Source organism: Megalops cyprinoides, chromosome 20, assembly GCF_013368585.1.
Source record: "Megalops cyprinoides isolate fMegCyp1 chromosome 20, fMegCyp1.pri, whole genome shotgun sequence".
Lineage (NCBI taxonomy): Eukaryota > Metazoa > Chordata > Actinopteri > Elopiformes > Megalopidae > Megalops > Megalops cyprinoides.
This window is the reverse complement of record NC_050602.1, coordinates 20,247,974-20,272,057: the sequence shown is the minus strand read 5'-3', so window position 1 is coordinate 20,272,057 and position 24,084 is coordinate 20,247,974. Positions and strand designations below refer to the sequence as shown.

The 24,084-nt window shown below is 42.4% G+C and overlaps 2 protein-coding genes across 6 annotated transcripts; one reads left to right on the top strand and one right to left on the bottom strand.

Annotated features, from left to right (window-relative positions):
- The first annotated feature begins 468 nt into the window (after positions 1–468).
- On the top strand, positions 469–7,886 carry LOC118795629 (ELAV-like protein 1). Of its 5 annotated transcripts, none has more exons than XM_036554255.1 (7): positions 469–559; positions 3,319–3,378; positions 3,817–4,018; positions 5,088–5,191; positions 6,261–6,414; positions 6,886–7,111; positions 7,546–7,886. In XM_036554255.1, exons 2-7 carry the CDS (start codon positions 3,343–3,345, stop codon positions 7,868–7,870), a joined length of 1,047 nt encoding a protein of 348 aa, XP_036410148.1. In that variant the 5' UTR covers positions 469–559; positions 3,319–3,342; the 3' UTR covers positions 7,871–7,886. The 5 variants fall into 5 exon arrangements, with proteins under 5 accessions (XP_036410148.1, XP_036410149.1, XP_036410146.1 ...); XM_036554256.1 differs by having other exon boundaries at positions 469–611; positions 3,817–3,994; XM_036554253.1 differs by having other exon boundaries at positions 469–611.
- Positions 7,887–13,747: 5,861 nt separating this feature from the next.
- On the bottom strand, positions 13,748–23,077 carry LOC118795407 (excitatory amino acid transporter 5-like). The gene is made up of 11 exons (XM_036553866.1): positions 22,904–23,077; positions 21,646–21,725; positions 20,643–20,858; positions 18,167–18,209; positions 17,851–18,061; positions 17,184–17,283; positions 16,604–16,837; positions 15,908–16,102; positions 15,419–15,553; positions 14,590–14,683; positions 13,748–14,143 (listed from the first exon to the last, which is right to left on the bottom strand). The coding sequence occupies exons 1-11, from the start codon at positions 23,069–23,071 to the stop codon at positions 13,748–13,750; spliced, it is 1,872 nt and encodes a 623-aa protein (XP_036409759.1). The 5' UTR covers positions 23,072–23,077.
- Between the last annotated feature and the right edge of the window lie 1,007 nt (positions 23,078–24,084).

Here is a 24,084-nt window from a genome sequence, read left to right as displayed (position 1 = left end):
GCAGTTGTCCCCTACGCCAAGCTAGCCGAGCTGCGTAACCTAATTGTTTCAGTAAATAGCTATAGAAATGGGAAACGCGAAAATGCAGGTGATAGAATCCGTACCAGAATAGATACGAACGTTTACCATATGAAAAAGTAATGTGACATATTTCTGCATATGCATTTTTTACTCTTTATTCATTCTTTTCTTGTTTTGAGTAAATACGCCTCCACGTATTGAAATGGGCGTTAAAATGACCAACGGGCATGAGACAGAAAAACGAATTATCCGTGGTGTTGTTGTTTTGACAGACAGATTATATATCCAGTAAAATCATTCGGAATGCCCGGCATTGCACTGGTATGGGCGGGGTTATCAAAAATAGCCAATAGAAGATAGAATACTATTTGATTGATAACACTAGTTCCCAATAGCACGCCTTCGTAGGCGTGTTCAGTGTTGGTCATCGCTGCTTGGCCAGACAGTCGCAAAAAAACCTCTACCCCTGTTCGTTGTGTCACGAGAAGCTGCTCAACTTGATTTGCTAACGGCGTCAGCGTCTGCCTTCAAGGAGCAGGTTACCTGTTCATTTATTTTTTCCCAAAAGCACCGGACTCACTAAGAAACAGGCAAGGTTGTTAATAGAAACTGTACTAGACAGCTATGTACAATTTAATGTGCGCGGGGTTGCGGCAGACTGGCTAGCAGCCATGCGGGTGAAACAGGATGGCGGCCTAGCCCTTGCTACCTAGGCCTAAAGCCGCCCGAGCGTGGTTTTGAGTGTTGGAGGGATAGCATCTTACAGCTCCCGTGAAAAGAAGGAAACAGCGAGGATAGGGGGCCTTTGTTACGATACCAGTTGGGAAGGGTCCTGTATTTTAATCGGTAATTTGATTGTTGTGTCTGAAATGTCTTTTTTCTTCTGTCGTCCGCTAACGATATCGCGGTTCTTGTCTTGCTTGCTTAACTGGAAGAAATCCGTATATTTAGCTTAGCGAGCTGGTTACACGCCCCCTTTCAAAGCACTTAGCGGGCCAGCCAGCGGCACCAGGAACGTCAGATAGTTTGGTAGCTAGCGTTCGGAATGGAGGGGTCTTTGTGTGACGAACGTTGTAATTTAAGCATGCTAACCAGCTAGTTGGACCTGCTAAACGAAACCGATGCTCGCAGAGTGGACTGGATGCTGCAGCTAGCTAACTTGGGAGTTAACCTTCAGGAGCTGACCAGGTGGCGCATGTTTTCTTCAGGTTCTTGGTATTTATCTAAATGCCTCGTTGGTTAGCTAACTAGCTAATCTGTTACTGGTGAATGAGATTGCCAAGTTAGCCAGCCAGCTAAATCATTAGCACATTCAGTCCTACTGTGGACGCTGGCATACTGTGAAATTAAACTAATTTTGAAGAGTTTATCGCGCGCCTGTATTGCAGACTGGACGCGTTTGCTTAACCATTTGATTTTTTTTTTAAAGGCATCAGTGGAAAGGGCTTCAGTTGTCTTGAATCGGTGGATTTTGAAATAAGCATTTTCTTTTTTCCTTAAAGAAAAGTGGTTGCCCGCACAAACTACCGTGCTGACCAAGTTAACCCATTGATATCTTAGTTAGGTATCTTCCAACATTCTAAATCGATTAACGCGCTCTTTTGGTGTCATCTGGCTACCTAGCTAATGTGGGTTGAAGGCCGCCGAACGGAGACCGGTGTCTCGAATATGTGTGAAACATAAGTGTAAAATAGCAGCAGGAATTGTTCTCTCTCATTGCTTGGTTACTGAAACTAGTCGCTCTTTGTAACAAAATGGAGTGGAAAGCTTTTTCTCAGGAGAGCACTTTGTATTCTCACCAATCGTGGGATCTCAGTGAGGGAAGAATTGCAGAACAGAGCACTTCAGTAGTAACACCTTTGATTCGCTTTAGTGCTGTTTCTTCAAATAAATGTATACTTTTTGAAGGATGTTCTTGTACAAATTTAAATTTGATTTCTAAAGGGTTTTGAAAACTAGTCAGCATGACATTGTGTGTCTGAAAGTCATCATCCTGGAAATAGTTTTGGGTTGGTGAATTTGGGGGGGGGTTGGTTATGCTTAAAGTCCAAAATACAAATTTAGTTTGGAATTTTCCTAGTTGTAGATTTCTCCCAAAACCTCCTGCGCCTTACTAAGAGTCAATAAAGGAGAAATGTATGCTTACAGTGTTAACAGAAAGCATTCTGCGGACAGCTCACTGACCATTAGTTTGAAAAGGGTGGAGGTCACATTTTGACTCTTACTAATTAGAACCGTCCAAAGGGCTTACGGGAAAACCAAAATACTTTTCTCTTGCCCTGTTGACATATTTTACATTTTTAATTTGTGTGGTATGTTAACCTTAAGTAAAGATATGGTGGAATTGTGTTCCTTTCTGAAGGGACGCCAACTTGAAAAGAATGCGCCATTTCTCATTTTATTTGATGGTCCACATAACAAGTGAACTCTTTTTTAACTCGTAAACTTCATTTGACACTAGAGTTAGGCTTTGTGTACCATAGCAGGGAACAGAAAAGTTTATTCCCCAGGTCAGGGATTTTGCTGCTTTAGACCAGGGTGACAAAGAGCTTTAAAATAAGATTGAGATTAAGCACACTTGATGAGAGGCCCACAAACCCACAGCGTTCAAATGCTCATCCATTTGTGCTGACAGCACAGATTTTGGGGCTGATGGGACACCAGACCAAATAAGGCATTTGATTCCTCCTTCCTGGGAGGATTCACAAACAAATTATTTAGTCATATTGCATATTATTTAGTCATTGTGCATATCTGCTGGTTCTGCAACTCTTCTGTGTCTCTTCTGGATCTTAAAAATGCAGATAATTGTTGCTGTGTTTTCTGATTAAAGCAGAAACTGAAGTAATTTGTAATAATCAATCGAGCTTCTGAGAGAGGATTGGTCATATGAACTACACAGTTCAGAGAAGCGCATTTGGGTTGCAGCAGCTGTAATTCAGTATGTAAACGGCATCCCGTATTTCTGGGACAGCCGTGAAATGTGGGGGGGAAAAGACAAATTTCTCTTACCTCGTTTTGCTCCCAAGAGATAATTATCAGAATGCAGCAGGAAGTTTAGCAAATTCCAAATGTGACAGGGCTCTGAGTGACTGACAGGACAGAACACAGACTGCAATGCACACTGAGCGCTCTCTCGTTCTCCCCGCAGGTATTTTCTCAAGAAGACTGAACATCGCTTTCTGTTTTTTCTTTTGTTTCATTTTGTTTTCAGAAAAAAAAACCCTGTCCCTTCCCTACCCTACCCTTTTTTTTGTGAGTATTTTTATTACCTTTTTTTGTTTTTGATACCTTCAGATTTGGGGATCTTGAAGTTTCTTCATGGCCGTCAGAAGGGGACACATTAGATACTTAAAAGTGAGTGACCGATTTGACATTTCCTCCCAGATAGGAATACCTGTATAGGCTAACTTACAATTGAAAACTCTGTAAAAGTTGACTTGTACTATGGTTAGTTCCATTGCTAAGATCAGTGTACTGTGATAGCATCACTGAATGCATTCTTTAAAAAATAGAAGTTTGAATGAATGTGTGACAGATTACATTTTATACACAATATGTGGTTTAATTTTGCTTGGCTGTATTAGCAGAGATGAAAGCAAGTGTAGCAGGACATCTGCAAATTGGTTTTTCAGGTGAAATGCCTGCTCTCCATATGAGTACGCTTTGCATCTTTTTAGGTTGTGTGCCTTTACAGCCAGCCTCACACCCAGCATCTTCTTGATTGCTCTCGGCACTCCCTTTGTGTAAAACAGAAACCGTTTCTTTTCCCCCGTACGTCTTTGATCTCTGCAGGAGGTTTATGACATGTCCAACGGTTACGAAGACCACGTGGCCGACGAGCCAAAGGATGCCAAAACAAACCTGATCGTAAATTACCTGCCGCAGAGCATGACACAGGATGAACTGCGCAGTCTCTTCAGTAGCATCGGCGAGGTGGAGTCTGCCAAACTCATCCGCGATAAAGTGGCAGGTAATCCTCATGACAGCACCCGGAGTGAGTCCAAAAAAAACCTTTTTTCTGTTGTTGGTTTGGTTTGGTTGGTTTGTTTGTTTGTTTGTTTTTTTTAAAGCCTTGATCTTTCGACCACCCTCAAAAAATGGATGCCGTCACCATCGTCCCTTTCAGGGAAGTCTGTTTTTTTTTTTTTTTTTTTTCTCATTGGTTCAGTAATGTTTGCAGTTCTGGTAATTAACTGAGATGATTTCAGAATACTTCTCATTTGAGTGATACATGTGTGTAGCTAACTGTTGAATATGTCACAATCCAGTGACAATCCCTACCCTTGTCCTGTATTTCTCAAAAAATGGGCACTGGAAAATATTTCCTTGGTACTCATTTGAATGGAAAGAGATGCCAACTTTTTCCCTTTTTGCAAACTCCCTCAGTGTGGAAGCCCAGTCTGCCCTGTCTTATGTTTTTGTTGCTGCTTTCTGATCTACCATGTAATGCAGAGATCAGATTATCACTCCGGCCATTTCTCAGTCTGCAAATAATTTGATTTTTTTCATCGCTCAAAATTCTCCAATTTTCTATTTGATATTTATGGTGCACTTTTGCACTGTTCCTGCTGTTACTTTTTACCCCCATGTACCACAATACAGCAAAAAGTGGTACAGTTTAACATTACACTGTCTTTTTATGGGTTTGGAGGCTTCATTTACATTGTGACAACATTTGACAGTTTAATCCTGTTTATTTTGAAGTTTTTTTTGAAAGGAAAGGCGTTAATAAGTAGTGTTTCTTTTCAGAAATTCATCTTTACAGTTGACTGAGTTAAAGAAGTCTTAAGGAGTATTGAATTGTTTTGTCATGTTATACTGATTGGACTTTATCCCCAATTTTAATTTATAACAGATCTTACTGTTAATTGTCTGTAATCTGGAGTAACTTCAAACAGAACATTGAAGTTTTCTTTTGAGTTAAGAACATGTTTTATATTAAGGTTAGCATGCATTGTTTAGATTTGTTTTTTTGTTGACAGCTCATTTGTCCAGTCTGCAAAAATTTGGAACAATTAAACGTTTTTTTATTTTATTTTATTGTTTTCCTTTTTTTTCTCTAGGACACAGTTTAGGGTACGGATTTGTTAACTATGTTAACCCTAGTGATGCAGAAAGGGCAATCAGTACTCTCAATGGACTGAGACTACAGTCTAAAACTATCAAGGTAACGTGCAAAGAGGTGTTCTTGTATACATGTGTCAAAATGATAGATGTGACCTATCTTTCAGATAGCCCCTGGGCAGCAGATTATTTGCAGTGGAGGAACACGGCGGACGTTCTAGTTTCAAGTCCAGCCAAGCCTAGTGGTAGCATAGCAGGAACATTAAGTTTTTCATTTGCATTTGTTCACTGTAATCTTTAATTTATATGATTTGGTGGCTTTTTGTGCCAGTTAAGGTTTTTTTTTTTTTTGTTTTTTTTTTTTTTTTTTTTAACTTTTTATTAATTTTGTTTTAAGAATAACAGAGTAGCAGTTATTTGATCTCGACGTGGGCATGTCCTGCAAGACTTTATTTTCGGCACGGCTTTATTCCCAGAGCACGTGTCCATTCCAAATCTGTAAAAAAAAGTCTTCAGTGGTTCGTTTGTAAGGTTCATAAATTGCAGTTGACCCCAGCGCGCGCTCACCTCTCGGTTGAGTTGCCGAACTGAAGCCTTGCAAAGCAAACCCGTCCACTTTGAATCCCATTTTGTTCCTCTTGTTTTATTTCACAAGGGGAATCAGATCCCTTTGAATGCAAAGACCTTCCTCCTACTTAATTTTTTGTAAGACATGAGCAAGCAGGGTTTTTTTTTTAACACCCACATCCTCAACAGAGAGCAGTGCAGGGAGCGTTGATTTGGTTTATTTTTTTGTCACTTTTTAGAAGGGTGGCCCATGGCACAGGTCTGGCATTTGCATGAGAATGTTTTATTTTAAATATACACTGTGCTTGTGGAAAGTAAAAACCCACTCATACTAAACTTTTAAGTGGTAGGTAATTACTGAAAACAAAAAGTAACCTACCCATGCAAAAATCTTAAACAACTGTGTTGTCATGTTGTTTTTAAGAAACCAGCTGTTAGTTTTCCCATAGTATGTTCACAAATGCTTCTAGTAGCACAGCTATAACTGTAAAAAGCCTGTATTTATATGAGTTGTGAATATTTCTTTTTTAATAATTATTATTGTTTTGTGTGGTCTGTTCATTTTTGGAGCCTAAACTGTCCCCTTTTTTCTTTTCTTCTGTCAGGTTTCCTATGCCCGGCCGAGCTCGGACACCATAAAGGATGCAAACCTGTACATTAGTGGGCTGCCCAAGTCCATGACACAGAAAGATGTGGAAGACATGTTCGCACGCTACGGGCGCATTATAAACTCGCGCGTGCTCGTCGATCAGGCCACAGGTGGGCAGAAGGGCACTGCCATCTTTGGTTTGGAGATCATGGGCGCCAAATTGCACGCCAAACGGCAGGCTTTCCATGTGGCATTTTTAAAGACACCTTTCTTCAGGGTGACATACGATGCATTAGATAATTCAGAACATGGGCAGAAAATGCATGGAACTCGTGAAAAGGAATGGCTAATATACCAGTAGTTTGATACAGTCCTGGACAGAAGCAAATGAATATGTCATTGCCAAGAAAGGTGCATGAACAGTTTAAATTAGCAGCATAGAATTATGTGCAAAGGTAAGAGAATTTCTAGGGTATTTGAAACCCAGAGGTGTTTATGAAAAGGTATCTCTTTCGGGCATTGTAAAAGGTAGGAAGGAGACTGTAGTTGTGTTCATTTTACCACTGGCTGTTCGGAGAAGAGAAGGAAGGAGGTCTTGCCACATAAAAAGGAAATGACAAACGAAATCGTTCCACGTGCAGGTCTGTCACGAGGTGTGGCCTTCATTCGGTTTGACAAGAGGGCAGAGGCAGAGGATGCCATTAAGGACCTGAATGGTCAGAAGCCCCCGGGTGCCTCTGAGCCAATCACAGTGAAGTTTGCTGCGAACCCCAACCAGGCCAAGAACTCCCAGCTCCTCACACAGCTCTACCACTCCCAGTCCCGCCGGTTCGGGGGGCCAGTTCATCACCAGGCTCAGAGGTTCAGGTGAGCCTGAGACGGCATGCATGTACGTGTACACACAAACACACACGCATATCCAGGTGTACATTAACACCTTACATCCACTGTACACATTCACACCCAGGGCTTGTTCAAGGGAAAACAACAATCTTCCGAACTGACAACATTTAGAAATTAGCACCAACACATCTCCAGTGGAACAAAGGAGATTGAATGTAGAGTTGCTATAAGTTACACATGATAGCTCAATCATGTGTAATTGATTTAGAGCTCAACAGAGATGAAAGAAAGTATAGCCCTCAGGGCCAGTACTTGAGAAACCATGATGTGAGGATTTTTGGTGTTCCCGGGGTTAGCAGACAGAGATGTGAGGCTTTTGTGAACACCCATAGCCAGGGTTGGGATACAGTGCTGAAAGCGTTTTTTTTTGGTCTGTCTCCCACCCCCTGCTTTCTTAGGTTCTCCCCAATGAGTGTGGAGCACATGGGTGGCCTGTCAGGGGTGAGCGTTCCTGGAAACTCCACCTCTGGCTGGTGCATCTTCATCTACAACCTGGGCCAGGACGCGGACGAGGGTATCCTGTGGCAGATGTTCGGGCCCTTTGGAGCCGTCACCAACGTCAAGGTCATCCGCGACTTCAACACCAACAAGTGCAAAGGGTTCGGCTTCGTCACCATGACTAACTACGAGGAGGCGGCCATGGCCATCGCCAGCCTCAACGGATATCGCCTAGGGGACAAGATCTTGCAGGTGTCCTTCAAAACCAGCAAGTCTCACAAGTAAAAAAAAAAAAAAAAAAAAAGAACGAGACGAAATGAAGCTCTCGCTCTTTTCTTTCCGTTTTCTACAACAGTAAAAAAACAAAAAAAAACAAATGAGAATTGAGCTGACAGTTGAAAAAGCAAATTCTTTAGTCATACTGTTGAGTAAATATCCATTCGTTGTCAGTTTTCACGTTTTCTTTGTCCTAGTCTAAACAAAGAGTGTAGAATGTTTCTTTTCATTTATAATCTGGGATGCTACTAATGTGTTTTTTTTTTGTTGGTTTGTTTTTGTTATTTTAGATATCCCAGGATTTATTGACCAATTCTACATTTTTACATTAATCTGTCCGTCTCTGTTAGATTTGGTAATGTCACTACGTGCCATATGCATGGTCTAAACACTTTAACAAAGTTTGCCAGGTCTTTAAAACTCTGATTCCCCCTAAAATTCAGCAGATTTCAAATTGTTTTACTACCGAGCAAAGAAAAACATGCCTTAATTCAACCCTCATTTCATTTGTGAGTAGTGTTCAGTAATATGTTATGAATCTAGAAAAGTTACCTTACCAAGCAGTTAAGAATTGTTGGTTAAAAATTGAAGGCAGTTCCTGACGTGAATCAGAGTTTTCAAGCATGGCGTTCTTGGCACTTGGTTGAAAGCCAGTCCTGAACATAAAAAAGACAGGCGTTTGTGAAACGTTGAGTTTGTTGCCAGCAAGGAGAAATTTATTTAATTTTTTTTTTTTTGTTTTTTTGAAGTTGGAATTTTTGAAAGGGACCTTGTGTGAAAGCCCTAATTTAAATGTAAAGGAGGACCAAAGAGATTGAAGGAAAGAAATGTATGATCATCCACCCCCACAAAATGTAGACTCACTTTTTATGGACATCCCATCGAAACTTTCCAAAAACATGTTTGGTATTTCAAACCTGGTTCATTACGAGGAGGTACGTGTTCAAAACTGCAGAAAATTTGGTGTTTTCCTGCATCCATTTTGTCTGCTTCTAATTTTTTTTCCTTTTGGTTTAAGTCAGGCTTTATGTTGGGTTATTCTCGATTGAGGGGGGGGAAAACTGAAAATAACCTTTCTTTTCAATGCAGTTTAGTTTGATAGCATGGAAGTCTTTAAAGTAGTTTTATATATAAAAAGACTAATCCCAAGCTTCTGGAACCTGCCTTGCAACGTTTGATTAATTTTTCTTTTCTTTTGATTTGGTGTTTTGTTTGTTTTTTGTTTGATTGTTTTGCTTTTTGCATATGTTGTGATCATTAAATTTGGTTTTGTTTTGATTAAATTTTATTTTTTTCCTTTGTTTTAACATTTTGTTTTTCCTTTGCTCTTACAGTTTTTGTTTGGCTTTCTTTCAGTTTTTTAATTTTTCGGTAGTTCACGGTAGAGGCCCAGAGAACCTTGCCTGCTCTGGTGGCTGGAGCCGGGGAGGGTGTCGGATAGGCAGGAACTTCTCTCGTTACCTTTTCAAAGGCGGCGTTCCTTCATTTGTCTTACAGAGAGCATAGCTGATGATCAGACTCCTTTTGCTTTTCTGACGCAAGTTTAATCTTGCACACTCGTTCTGTCGGACCAAACGATACTTACATCTGGTTACAGTGGGGAGGGAAAAATACCCCTATCAGGTAATGTTGTAATCATCACCTTTATTCAGCAGATAACATTATACCATTCCAAATTATTTTCCTCCCTTGAGGAATTAGAGGTTCTTGTGGATTCATATTTACTGGTTATTTTAGCCTGTAAATATGTGTAAATGTGTGTCAGAACATTTTTCTATGGACAGCCACAGTTGGATGAAAAGAAGTTTATTCTACTGAAATTTTAACCAGTTAACTCTTGCTGTTTCTTGCCATGCCCAGTGCTTGTTTTGAGAAATTGTCTTTGAAAGGGTAAGGTTTTAAAAATTATTTTACTTTTTCAGAATTGGAAGTCGGTGTAGTTTGTGTTATTTTGGAACTTTGTTCAGTTGGAAAAGTAAGCATTCGGATATTCTTGGTTGAAAAACTAAGTTTGCCCATGAAAACTATGATTTATTAGGAAATGAAAACGGCAGGCTTAATGTCGGTTTCCCAGTGTGGTAATTGTTAACACAGTGGTAATTTAGAGACACCTGGTGGCTTTCAGAAGAATTAGCTTTTTTCAAAGAGAAATGTGTGTCAAGATTTGTGGTTTCGTAATGGATCACAAAAGGAGATCTCATAAGCAGATTTTTCAGAGTAAATATTTAAAGCAACATAAAAATGTGGCCATTTTAACCTGAGGACATTAGCAGGCGGTTTAAATGAAGGAAAATATAGGTTAGTGTTTATATATATATTTGTATTAACATGCGGTTTTCTCCAGCACTTGGATCTCAGAAAAGACAAGAAAAAAGTTTTTAAGAATTAAGCAGAACATGTCAAACATACACACGTTGTGGAATTAGTTGGTGTCCTCCTTTTCCATATATAATGTGGCAAGAAATACTCATATATACCTACAGATACGTACATAAAGCATGTATTTGCATACACTTTGTTCATTGATAGACATGTAGATCTCTGAACTTCCCCTCTGCTCTAAAAAAACATCTTCAATGGATTTCAAAACCTACTGTGTCTACTCCTCTTACACAGAAGGCACATTCTGCCAACAGTATTGCCTGACTGTTCACCTGGAACCATTTAAGACTTGCCCCTTGAAATTATCAAAAAAAACTGCAGTTTTTAACTTTTAGAATTTCACCTGTATGATACTTATTGATTTAATGATTATTAATGAATTAGTGAAGCCTTATCCTTGACTAGGTGCAATATTTCATGGTGTCACTGAGCTCAAGAAGCAGGAAGCTAACACAATGTTTTCTCTGCTTCACCTTAAAATCATCCCCCCCCCCCCCCCCTTCCCGAACAGCTTACTGGAATATGATATGGTCTCATTGCCATCAGCTTTCACTGTTGTCCCTGCCCCGTTTCGGAAGTTTTACTAAGTGGATTTACTGGAACGAGTAGTACGCCACCCTTATTTTTCAGCCTTAATTTATAGCGGAAAGATCAGGTCCGTGACAGTGCTCCGGCTGAAGGTAGCGTAAGCACCCGAAGGCTTTATTTATTTTACACATTGTACATGGTTATACAATTTTGTAAATTTTTAGTTTTAGTGTGTTTCTTTTACTCTTTTTTATTATTAATTTTTAATTTCTATTTTGTCTCGGTTTTGAATAAATATTAAGGTATCTGTTCAAAGCTTTACTGGTTAAAATTGAATTTTTTTTTTTTTTTAAAGTGAAGAAATTATTTTCTGAAAGGAAATTGAGCCAAAACGCCGTCACCGGTTTTGAATCCTGAGCTGGTTGAGTACAATGGTGCGTTTCAGGGCCTGGAGTCATGGGTCCTGTACACTGAGGAATATGCAGTATTCACTGCAAGGAAGTGGTTGCAGTATATTAGGTTTTGTGTGGCCTTGAGTATTTCACAATATTCTACCTGTGGACAACACTTCAAATAAAAGCCTCTGACAAGACATTGGCAAATTCTCACCAAAAAAAAAAAATCCTCACTAAGGCTAAACTATTTTTGCTTGCTTCTGCAGCTACTAGAGGGTATTCCCAAAAGTCTGAAGGGCAAGAACAGCAGCCGTGGCTGTACTCTGCACTGAGTGAGTGACTGGTGGGCGGTGATGGTGGGGGGGCAGGGTCAAGATGTGGGATACTCTGTGCTCATACGTTGGTTTTTATATCATCTGGAAGGCTCCCATCCTGTTTTATTCATGTCTACCATATTAGCCAGTCTGTAATGGCGCACAGCATGAGGTCGTCAAACAAACGGCCAGAAAGAAACGGCTGGAAGTTTTCTAGGTTTAAGCTGCAGGCCGTTGCTCAAGGGTTGATGGTAGTTGAAGTCTGGGTCTCGGAGGTGCAGTTTCTCACAGACTGCCAGAAGCCGAGAAATCTGATTGCTCAGAATTGAGGGCCTGATCTCTTGGTTAAAATGCACCAGCGGGGAATCTCGGCGCAGGCCTGAATTTGCTCCCAGAAACAATTTCCGTGTCATTTGAGATAAGCTTTTACTGATTATTTTTATCGCTGAAGATCCCTTTCAGCAGTTTTAAACTGTGAAGTGTCTGCACTGCCCTCAAGAGGTGTTTGCCAGTATTACAAGCCCCATTTTCACAGCCTTATTGTGTTTTCAGAGTGTTGTTTGAAGGCAAAGGGGGAAGAAAAGCAGAGAGGAAACTGATATTTCACGTTTGTTTTGATCCCACTGAGAAATATGAGCATTCACTGAAACATGTGTGCCTTGAAGGAGGGGGGGCTCATACCCCCATTTACTGCTCGCAAAAAGCGAAGGGTGGGGGGAGCAGAAAAGTGTCATTTCTCATCGCCCCTTATTTCTTCCCAAAAATCCAGGAGGTCGGGATCTGGCATGTTCCGTTTTATTAGAAAAAAATACATGCACAAGAACCAAAGAAAATTTACATTTACAAACAACCAAAATAATTTTACACACATACATATATTTTACATTTGTCTGATTTGCAGAAAGTCAAGTTCTAGGTTGCGTGATTTAGGTCTTCTAAATTGGGTGTTAGTTGCAATCCAGACCAATGATGAGTAAGAAGACTGGAAAAAAAATGCACTGTAGTAGGTGTGGACAACCACACTACAGGTAAGTTGAACTTAATGAAAAATCTCTTTGCCCAGTCAGACCCTGTGTTTTAAGGACACATTCAGGAGCAGATTTTGCTCAGGCGCTTTGAAAAACTTCTCTGTCAACGTAGCCATGTTTAAACTTTTCCCTACTTTTCCTCTTTGTGCTACAACCAATTAATTAGATTCAAACTGAAAACTTCTGGCCAATAGCCTATGACACTATGGAACTGTAGCAAACAGTTGGCATAGCAACGCTTTACTGAATTCCTTCACAAAGTAATGTCTGGAGAAGATAATTGAAGCTCATAATTTGGTGCAACAATGAGAGTAAAGCCTACACACAAACTGTATAAAGTGCATTCTGTGAACATTTTGGCTCAGCTGAGCTTTCAGCAGTGCATGTCTGTTTAGACCATGCAATGCTTAAAATGAGACAAAGTATTGCATGATTATATGCTATTTCATTTGAGAAGTGAGTAACTCTTCCTATTCAAAACTATTTGATGAGACCGATAAAGGAATCAACATTCAAGAAGGCACAACATGCTTAGGTCTAAACATTTTGAATGTCTAAATCTAATCTGTTGGTAACCTCTTTCTCTGCTGCTTCATTTTTAAACGGAGATGTACTGTCCATAAAGGGCCTTTTCATATGAGGAAAAAACTGCACTATAACAAACTGCTGAAACGTGTAAGGCAACCCTAAAACTTGGTCTGAAAAATCCCAAAACGTTATGACAATGTAATACAAACTAGGGAACTCGTAAAAAAAACTGATGCTAGGACAACTGTATACATAAAAAATAAATGTATATTAATGCACATTTATATTTTCAAGATGTTCAGCAGGTGTTTGATAGCTTTTCCAAATGCATGCCAGCACACATTTGTTCCACATTCCTCTTCACAAATGAGGACAAACTCCAGGACCTAGGACAATGCCTTAAGATTGCACCAGTCGAGAGCTTTTCCGCTTTGACATGAGTGAATTACAGAAGCGGGTGAATCCCAGAGTGATAGCTATCCTGAGCATTTCCTTCAGAACACCTAATGCCAGCTCTGTCGGGGCTTCCCTGAAGTTCACCTGCTTTTTGTGTACCAGTTAAACCACTGGCTTACAGAAGACGTCCACTCACAGGAAGGAAAAGTTCACTCACTGATGCTGCGTGTCATGGCACAGTCGGGTTGAAACTTTAAAAAAAAAAAACCTTCCATATCCAAGGTGATGATCCCTGCTGTGGTCTCCACAGAGAGGTTAGACATGGCAGATGTTGTAGTAAAAGTTTGGCCTCTCTGTCACCAGGTCCCCCATCACCTCCAGCACACAGTCCTTACAAGCCAGCAGTGGTACATCTGCCACAGGCAAGCCTGCCAGAGACATGCCAGTTTGGGACCGGCCCATCAGGGGAACCCCTGTTTGGGGCCCTCCCACCAAGGGAACGGCGGTTGGGGGAACAGCCGTCTGGGGCCCGCCTATTAGGGGAACACTTGTCTGAGGAGTGCTCGTCTGGGGCCCAACTATGATTGGAACGGCTGTCTGAGGACCACCTGGCTGGGGCACGTCGGCCGGGGGCACGGTTGGCGTAGCTATGCTTGTCCGGTGTGCGCTCTGCATGCCAGAGAGGCCGCTGAAGGATGTGGCAGTGCTCCGCTGAAACACAGGTAAAGCTGTCATTAACCCCGGGGCGAACCTGCCCCAACAATGCCTTCCTCGACCTGAACTGTCGCTTGGGTAACTCTATTTTTAACAAGCTCAGCTCTATAGTTCCAAAGCTAGGCGAGATTCTGCTACATGGATCCAGACCTGAGTAAAATGTGTAAGGCACAGGAGTTTCTGATCCAAATGTTTTCAATGAATTGAACTGAAATTTAATGGACAAGGTTTTGATGCTGGTGTTAACAGGGAAAATCTTGTGGTAGATCTTGGTCTCAATGTGAGAATGACTGAGCGGATTGGGTGCGTTCTTATGGAAATGGTGAAAGGAAAGTGGTATGCTTGAACTTGTGGCAGAAACAGTTGGAATTGATACAGAAGGGATGAGGGTTTCACTGTAGGAGCATAGAAAATGGACGTGGCAGGACAGAACAGAGCCTTACCCGGCTGGTGGGAAAGTCTTTTCGACATAGGTGGGCCATGATGCCCGCGGCCAAGGCATCTCCAAGCACATTGATCATCGTTCGGAATCGATCTCTGGAAAATTCCAGAACAAGACAGGGAACTATGTTACATTTTCACCAGCTTTCAAAAAGCACTTCCCTAAACATTCCAGTATTGATCATTCATACTGCAGTGCCCACCTGTGATTCTAAAAGGAAACCTGGCTTCAAGTGGGTTTGGATAAATTTGCTGGCCTTGCTATGATTCCAATAGTGTGCTGGACTGCTAAAACACACACTTCTAGTAGTGATTCCATTGTAGCCTCTTTTTAAAAAAACAGTGGAACCATGTGATGGGGCTAAGTCCTACATTTTGTGGAAAGCAATGACTTAATTAATCATTTATATCTGGGTTTTTCATAAAATCTGGTCAAAATGCTGATCAAGATTTGTACAAGTAGCAACTGTTTCTATTAATGCACATTTAGGCCAGATATTCAATATTTACTGGACTGTGGATTTAGGGAAAAAGGGTTAAACATCTCACAAATTATTATGAAGTCAATTAACTTTCATTTCTAATATGCACAATACCCATTTCCATTGGGCAAATTATGCAAACGACAAACTTCCTAAAGTGGTATAACTGCACGTTCTTAGAGATGTCCAGTAACTATGATGTATGGATGTATAGCTTGTGCCAGACAAACTCAAATTATAGGTAAATGGTGTATTCTTGTCATTAAAACATATGTGCATGTTTTTGTGGGGCTGAAATGCTATGCCACACCTTTTGCACACGTAAACCTGTTGATCATGTAAAACTTACAGCACCCAGTCGATGGCCACAATGAGTGTGATGTCATCTGGTGGCAGGCCCACTGATGTCAGCACAATCACCATGGTTACCAGGCCGGCCTGCGGAATCCCCGCTGCCCCGATGCTTGCAGCTGTCGCCGTGATGCTGGAGGAGCAAAAAGACCAGGATGCACTTGTGAATGTACTGGGTGAGTCACACCTCCAGTCAACCGGTGTTTGTTACTGGTATCACAACAACAAAGCTATATTGGTGCAGTTAAAATCCAACCAACTACTGCCCTCATTTGGCTGTAGCACCATACAATGCTCAGTTGCAAGCATCTGAAATTCCCCCACAGTGTATGCCCTGTTACACAGAAACAAAGAGCAAAGTAACAAACTGAAATGAAGTTGTAACAGCTGCAAAGTTAAGTGCTGCCATTGATGCCTTGACCTTGAAGGCTCTTCGATAGTTACAGACGAATTACAGTTTAATTCTACCTTAATAATAGCAGTGTACCTTATGGTGACCAGCTGCCCAAAGTCCAGCTCATACTCATTGACCTGCGCGATGAAAATGGCCGCCACAGCTTCGTACAGCGCCGTGCCGTCCATGTTGATGGTGGCGCCCACTGGCAGCACGAAACGGGCGATCTGGCGATCCACACCACAGTTCTCCAGCAGGCACTTCATGGTGATGGGCAAGGTGGCAGAGCTGTGAGGGAAAGGGGAAGCAGTTAAGAAGCTGGGGATTATAACCAGGAGGTTGTGGGTTCAAACCCTGGATGGTACCTTAATAAAAAGGCATGGATCATGTAAAACAAAAAATCTAAAGCATTCAGGAACAATTGTAAGAGTGCCATCTGCTGACACATTCATTCCACCCAAAGTGTGTGTCTGTGTTCTGCAGTTTATGTATTCTCTCTGTGTTCTTCTGGCCCTTGTGCATATTATCAGAACTGGCTGCTCTTTCCACTCTCCCACAGTAGTTTCTGTACCTGTAGAATTCTGAGGACACTGTTTGAACTTGCTGTCATCACCAGATAAGCTTAACAAACTCCTCCATTCCACTCCTCCTCCTCCTAACATCAACTATTACGAGAGCAATGATCAAACAGACCTTGGACCAGCGCTTGCAGGTGTTTTCTACCCAGAACATTGTGTTCGCAAGCTCACTCTAAAAGGAACATGACCCAACAAGCAGGCATGAGCTCACCTGGACGAGGTTGCCAGGGCGATGACCAGGGCCTGCAGGAGGCCGCGGATGAAGGGGAAGGGGTTCTGGCGCGTTATGATGAAGTAGAAGCTGGGGAGCAGGATCAGGCCGTGCACGAAAAGCCCCGCCATGACCGTCAACGTGTACATGCCCAGCTTCTCCCCGATGGTGGCGGGGTCCTGCATGTCCAGGATCTTCCCTGCCACCAGGAAGATGATGCCGAAGGGGAAGTACCTGCAGGCAGGCGTCACAGAAAACAACACCATCAGGAGATACTGTAAGCCTCCACTCTGCACTGGTACACACCAAAGCCTCTACACAGGAAGCGGGTATGAAAGTCTATGTACGCCCTTTACACTGAAATTTTATTCCCCGACGCCCACATTTCCAGCAGTGGGACTCTTTATTGACAGCAGACATCCTTCACTCTACCACAGCTACCAAAGCGTTTGGAAATCCCTTTCCACACGCAGGGTGCTTTGTCTAACTAGCGCCCCGCAGTCTGTGCACAGTCCCTGGTTCATCTCTGTGCGCAGAGGCTGATTGGCGCGTCGTGTGCGCTTCACTCAGGTGCACGTACCACATGGCAGCGTTGATGATCTTCATGACGCACTCATTGATGCACTGGCACACGCTGACCAGCGGCATGCCCCTCTCTCCCATCCTGCCCAGCAGAAGGCCTGTGGAGGGGGGGGGGGGGTGCACAGAGCTCAACCTCACGCTCCAGGCTGGGGCTACACTACACTACACTGCCCACCCACACTGCTTTCTGCGCATTCTTTCGTGGCATAAAGTCACCCGTCCGCCGAGTAATAATTTCATTTTCTATCTGAAATATCATACATGCACACAGGTGAAACAAGAAATTTTGGTGTGACAACAGCAGTCATTTGCTGTCCCATCATGCCAGTACTAATCATAACACTTTTGTTCCACTCATACAAGGCGTGCATGGTGGCTGATAGCTATCTCACTGTTATACAGGTAAAAGTATTTTAAGAATTTAATTGAACCCTGATCAGAATTAAGTATTCACTAATCAAAGCTTTTTGTGATAAACCTCCCTGATATGAAAAATAATGATTTATCTTAATGATTGTTTTTTCCCTTCCCACATGGATTCAGTCTGTTAAGCTGTGTCAGAACAGAACTTGTACAGAATTCCCTGTGCATCCTGATCAATAAATACGACCCTGTGACCCCCCAGCGTGATTGGTCAGTGCTTCCCGGAAGGCGGAGCGGCTCACCCATGGTGGCAGAGAAGATAACGATGCCCAGCACATTCATCTGCTTGCTGCTGCCTGGAACGTTCTTATACTGGACCTCTGGGGCAGGTGTGAGCTCCAGAAACACCGGATGGCCTAATCTAGGGTCATTGTAGTCTGGCATGATGTAGACGTAGTTGGGCTCCACAGTCTTCTCAGCAGGTTTGACCACGGGCACCAGATCCGTCTTATACTGTAAGAGAGGAGCACTGGAGGGTTAACATCATGGCCACAAGCTGCACACCACAAAAGCGGAAGGCTGCATGCTTTTTTTTTTTGGGTGTTTTCTTTTGCTTACCTGTTGAAACGTGGCTTCAATCAGATTGGCTGGAATCATGTTCCTTAAAAGACAAACATACAACGAAGAAACAATCATTAAATGGCATGAAGGTCAAGTAATGTCTGCCATTTTATAGCTGAAATAGACAAATGTTGTCCAGCCAATCACAATAAAAGCGCCTAGCTAACATTCTGATATTAAATAATTGAAAAAAGGACGAATATATGAAAATGACCCGCCTGATACACTACTGCTCTCTATAATGTGGGTGTGTAATGTTTTTTCAAATGCAGGAGTGGGTTCTTTGGAGCTCGACAGGAATAGCTCACATACTTCCAGTCAGGTGACGTACACTTTTTCCAGGTAAAATCCCTGGGTTGAGGTCTGATCCATAGGATTGCTTATTAGCTGGGCTGAGCCAGATCTATGCGGACAGTCTGTAAGTAAGTGAATGAGTAAATACGTCTCACTGCAGGATGCAGCTTAAGGTCTCACTGAGGGCACCTGGGGCCTCCACGGGGTGTGTGTGTGTGTGTGTGTGTATGTGCGCCTGCGTGCGTGTGTGCGTATGTTCGTGCGTGCGTGCGTGTGTGTGTGGTGGGGGGTGTTGTAAACATCATCACAGCATTCACACCAGATCAGAATCATGTGAAGAGGGGCAAAGACATTCCATTTAGGCCCACAGTGAGGGACAAGGTACAAAGTTATGTAACAATTATTCACTCTCCAGCTTCTCCTAACTTAGCTGGACACCTTGACGACCCATCCTGATTGCCAAAGCCAGCTCAGGGTAACTAGCTTATTAGCCATTATTAGCTCATTATTAATTTATAATAAAGTGGTTGGTCTGAAGACAATGATGATGTTTACACTAGCCTCCATCCTAAGCCACAGCTTTCAGCTGTACACTCTGTGGCTGGACCTTTCTGGTGTGAGAGGTGAAAGTCAGTGTATATTTAAACTTAGTCACGCTGCATGCCCATCCCCTCTAAAAGAGCTTGTTAAATCTGCTGGAGAGATCCTCTCTGCTGCTTACTGCTGAGGCTCTCCCATGTGCACAAGTCATGCTTTCGGACGGATTACTAAAAATACCTAAATCCGCCCTGAGCTTTAATGGGATAGCGCAGCAGACCAAACGCCGGATTCCGCCCCTCAGTAAAGCACTGTGCAAAGTCACAGGTGCGATTAGAGCAGTTCCTGGAAGACACGCAAGGCCTATACGGTGAACGATCTAATGGGCATTTATTTTTAAGTTTTGAGTTATCCTCCTTGTTCAGTTTTTTTTTCTTTCTTTGTTTTAGACCGACTGCCACTGATGACACTGAACAAGAAAGGTGAGATGCTCTCTGTTCAGATGGTGTTTAAAGTCACTAGTTTTACATTTCTACATTTACACTTACATTTACTCATTTAGCAGATGCTTTTATCCAAAGCGACTTACAATACGAGGGATACATTCAAGCTACAGTATGAAAGGAGGCCTTGTAGTAGGCGTGAAGTGCTAAGGGAGCTGTAAGGGATAAAGCAAGACAATGCAGACAGAAAGGTGCACCGATAAGTGCTATAAGATAAAGTGCAACAGAATAAGGTGACGGGTTAGAAATGTTAGTATAAGGTCCCCACTAGTGTATTCAAATAGTCCATGAGAAGTTTAACAGAGCCACGCATGTGAAACTCCACTCTGACTCCCATGATGCACTGCGTGTCACTGTGGCCAGAGAACTGAATGGTCCTGATCCCACTCGGATTCCTTCTGTATCATGTGTCATCTGGCGTGACTAATTAATTCCATTAAACCCACTGAAGACTCTTGGAGCCAAGCCAGATAAAGCCATGCGATTTTAGCCACATTGTTTCCACAATCATTGCCACAGTCTTTGTTGTATCTTAGCTAATCGTTTCATTGACCTAGCCTATTTATTGGTCTGTGCTACTGACAGACAAAATAGCCCATATACCCAACAGACATTTAAAAACCTGGTTCCACAGCTATACAGTCATACTAATTCCCTGGGGGGCTGTGTCAGGGTGCATATGTGGGATTTTTGTCAAAAACAATTCTCCTACTTTTCAGTCCAGTTTGTTACCTCATACCCAGAAATTTCCAGATCACCTTCATATATCATCTGACTTCACAGCTCTTAAATAGTGTTCATTAAACCAAAGAGCTCAATCCTTAGTGGTGTCTTTAATGCTCCTTGCCAAAGGAAAGGACCTGCACTCCTTCAGCAATTGAAACAATTAAGAAATTAATTTTATTATTTTCAGACAGTGTAGTCCAATAAAGCTAATGTGTTTCAGTCACAAGACTCTCCTTCACTGAATAGGTGTGATATTTCCAAGGTCCCCCGTTTATCAGTCTCACATTGGTATGTTTTGACCCCACAATTTACTTACCTTCCCTTTGTTACAGGCATTAATGTCTGTGCTGCACCAGGTGAGCAGTGCGCAAAATCAGGCCTCTCTTTCTGTCTGTACGATGGGTGTGGCTTACCTGATGAGGTCGAGCAGGGCGTCAGCTGATGTCATGACAGGTCCGCTCCCCTGATGGTGGCCCTCCTTCTCTCTGCCGGTGCCCGGGTGTATGGCGATCACCAGGATGATGCCCACGATGACGGCGATGAAGGTGGTCCACAGGTAGTAGGTGATGGTGAGAACGCCCATGCGGCTGCTGGCTTTGGTCTCCATTGCTGACAGGCCTGACATGAGACTGCACACAGGACACATACGCTGACAGGAGGGTGGTGATGTCACCATCCTCTGGGGATATAATATGGCATTCAGTTAACCTGAGCTCTCTTCCAATCTGATCAAATTCCCTTTGCAGACAGCCCTCATCCTGAGGAACTAACAGAGCTTACGTCTGTACTTCTCAATGAACCAAGCGATCCAGATTAAGCATCGTGCTCAAAGGCACGTTGACTTGTCTGGGAATGGTGCCCGCAATCAAGACGATATTTACACTCTGTTCTTTAATCACAATGGTACACTGCTAAATGTGCTTGGGACAGCCTAACTGGATAATGTTTAAGTGACAAAATGAAGCATGTCACATGGGCCATACTGTCCTGACGTCAAGACCCAAACAATTACCACAGTGCTCTTCCATGAAATCTGCTGCAACTCGCTTCTCTTCTAAGAAATACGCTCCATGACAACTGCTTTGTTAGGAACGCCATGCCGAATTCTGATTGGTTTATTTAATGATTAATTGATTCATTGATCCACACGAAGGCGTGGTTGTGAAAGAGATTGGCATTTTGTTGGCAGATGATTTCAATGCTCCCTGTTTTGAATAGCAGTCCTTTACTGCAACAAGTGCATGCTTTTCAATGACCATTTGGACAGCAGGCCCACAATCACTGACTGCCTGAGATCTCCATTTTTACTGTCAATAATCTCTGCTTGTGTATTGCATCTGTAAAATTTCATTGTCATGTACATTCAGAGGTTAAGACTTTATTGCGGACAGATACAGTGGACACTGAGGGCTTTACCTTGATGTGATCAGAGGAAGAATCAGCATCTTCAGCATCCTCATCAGCAGCTCCCCAGGGAAAGAGAAATAGATTTTCGCCTGCAGAGAAACAGAATGCGTGTCTCGTGGACCTGAAAGCAATTCCTTCTAAAACAGTGCTCTGATTAGAGCAAAAAAAGACACTTGACTTTCAATACAGACCACTTCACTGGCTCTGCTTCTTGTCATTTAACTCTGTGACTGCACAGACTATGATGGCATATTCAAGTTCAATATATTCCACGGAGAGACCATGAAAGGCAGGTGTTGTTGTTGTTATTTTTGTTAATATTATTATATTTTATGGCACGGTTTTATTCATGTAGAGAACAGAGATATCTCTGTCGACTGTGCGCAAACACAGAATACACACGGCATTCACCAGCAAGCCATAAACAGCAGAAAGCTTAGCGGTTGTTGCATGTGAGGAGCCTTATTGTAAACATGTTGACATGGGAAAGTTTGCAGACACTCTATGCAAGTCTTGGTGCCAGTGGCACGCTATCGCGGTACATTGGGATAATCCCCTCCATTGACCAGGGGAAGACAACATTTGTTTACTGAACAAGGGGGTCTACGACCCCAATGCATAATTACGTTTGGGTGATGTGTATGTTATTTAATGAATGTAACGTTTCCAAATGCTTGGAAATGTTTCGTCCGTCCAGTCTCAATCTATAGTAATAATATGCTGGGATAACTGTGTATGTTCTTTAACTCTAGATTACGATTAACGTCTTAATTACTTGACTCTAGGATTTTAGAGTCATAAAGATAAATACCTCAGCTTTAAGTGCTGTAACAACTAAAACTTTGATTTCAGAAAGATTGCTTTCTTTTCACCCCGATGTAGGCCACATTTAAAACTGCCTCACAATAACTGGTCACTGTGAGACCAATTAATCAGAAAATTATATTGCGCCGATATATCTCCAAAGAGCATGTAATCACAATATCAATATCAAGGTCTTTCGTTTAGATTACATTACCTTCATTTATCACAAGAAAACTGAATTGCACCCATCCAAGTTAACAGTGCTAGACCTGGAGAACAACGCTCCCAGACCAGCAAGTGCACTACTCAAGTATCAATACTAGTTAACTTGTGTTAATTTGAAACTAAGACAAACAAGAAACTATGCGAAGTCTGCAAATACATACAATATTAATACCGTTTACTGGTACATATTTCCAGCTACAATTATCTGGAAAAACAGACCAGTTCAGAAGGTCCTTACCTGGGTGGAGAGATTCAGACTCCTCAGTAAGAAGCCTAGGACGCACCCCGTCACCACAGCGAAGATGGAGAGCGTCAACAGGCCGTTCCGCCGGCAGTACTCCCTCACCCATAACCGCAAATTCAGGGAGAATAGGCTGCGGAGCACCTTCTTAGCGTATTCCCGCATGGTTTTCCAGGGGTCCTCACCAGAGAGGGACTTCTGCTTGCTCTCCGAGTCTGCGGTTCTGAGACTAGTCAGCTTCACGTCCATACCAAAACCGTCCCGGACAGGAAGTGTTTTCCCTGCCAACTCGTGCAAAGCTTTTCCTCACAGGAGGGATTAAGCAATCAAGGATAGACTGAGGCTAATTCCGCTGAAAGACCTCGGTCAGGGAGGCTTATCGGGGCTGAGGGAGCTGTAATAGATTCTAACACCTTTTAAGTTCGGCTGCCAGTGACACCATGGAATGTAAAATGGAAATTGATTTCTTGATCCCAGTTGAACAGCTTTTTGATACAGTATCGTCTACAGTCTAAGGGTATTTTATCAGAAGTTGGCAGCTTTCTGTCTCATGTTCCAATTAGTGGACCACATAGCCTACATTTACATTTTGTCACAAGGATTCAAAAGAGTGCAAGAGTGAAACTGATGAAGTGAGGGAGACACTGGTACACACATAACATAGGGGCTTACAGATAAATTCTATAACCCCCTGTAAAGATATTTTTTGTTAACAGTACTCAGGGTGTCTAGACCTTGATGGGTGAGGTGACAGTTTTGATGACACAGAAGAAATTATTGTGACTCTTTTCAAGCAACTGTTTCCCCTTCTTAATCTTGTGCACAGTTTGTAAAAAACTTGATTAGTGGTGAATGCAGTATCTACCTTTTTTTTGTCTCAAAGCGTTTAGAAGAATCAATCATAGTGCTGTAGAAGGCAAGGCACAGGGAGTGTTGTTCCAATCTCTTTCTCAGATTCAACCAACAATCGAGCAGAACAGAATTCCTCCTTAGGACCCTAATGTATGCAGTGCGGTGGGCAAATAAAATCAATTTTACCCTCAATGATGGCATACAAGCAGCAGAGCAGTGACTTCAACACACACACACACACACACACACACACACACACACACACACACACACACACACACACACACAAACACACACGCTAGTGTAAACTGAGTTGAAAGCGTTGG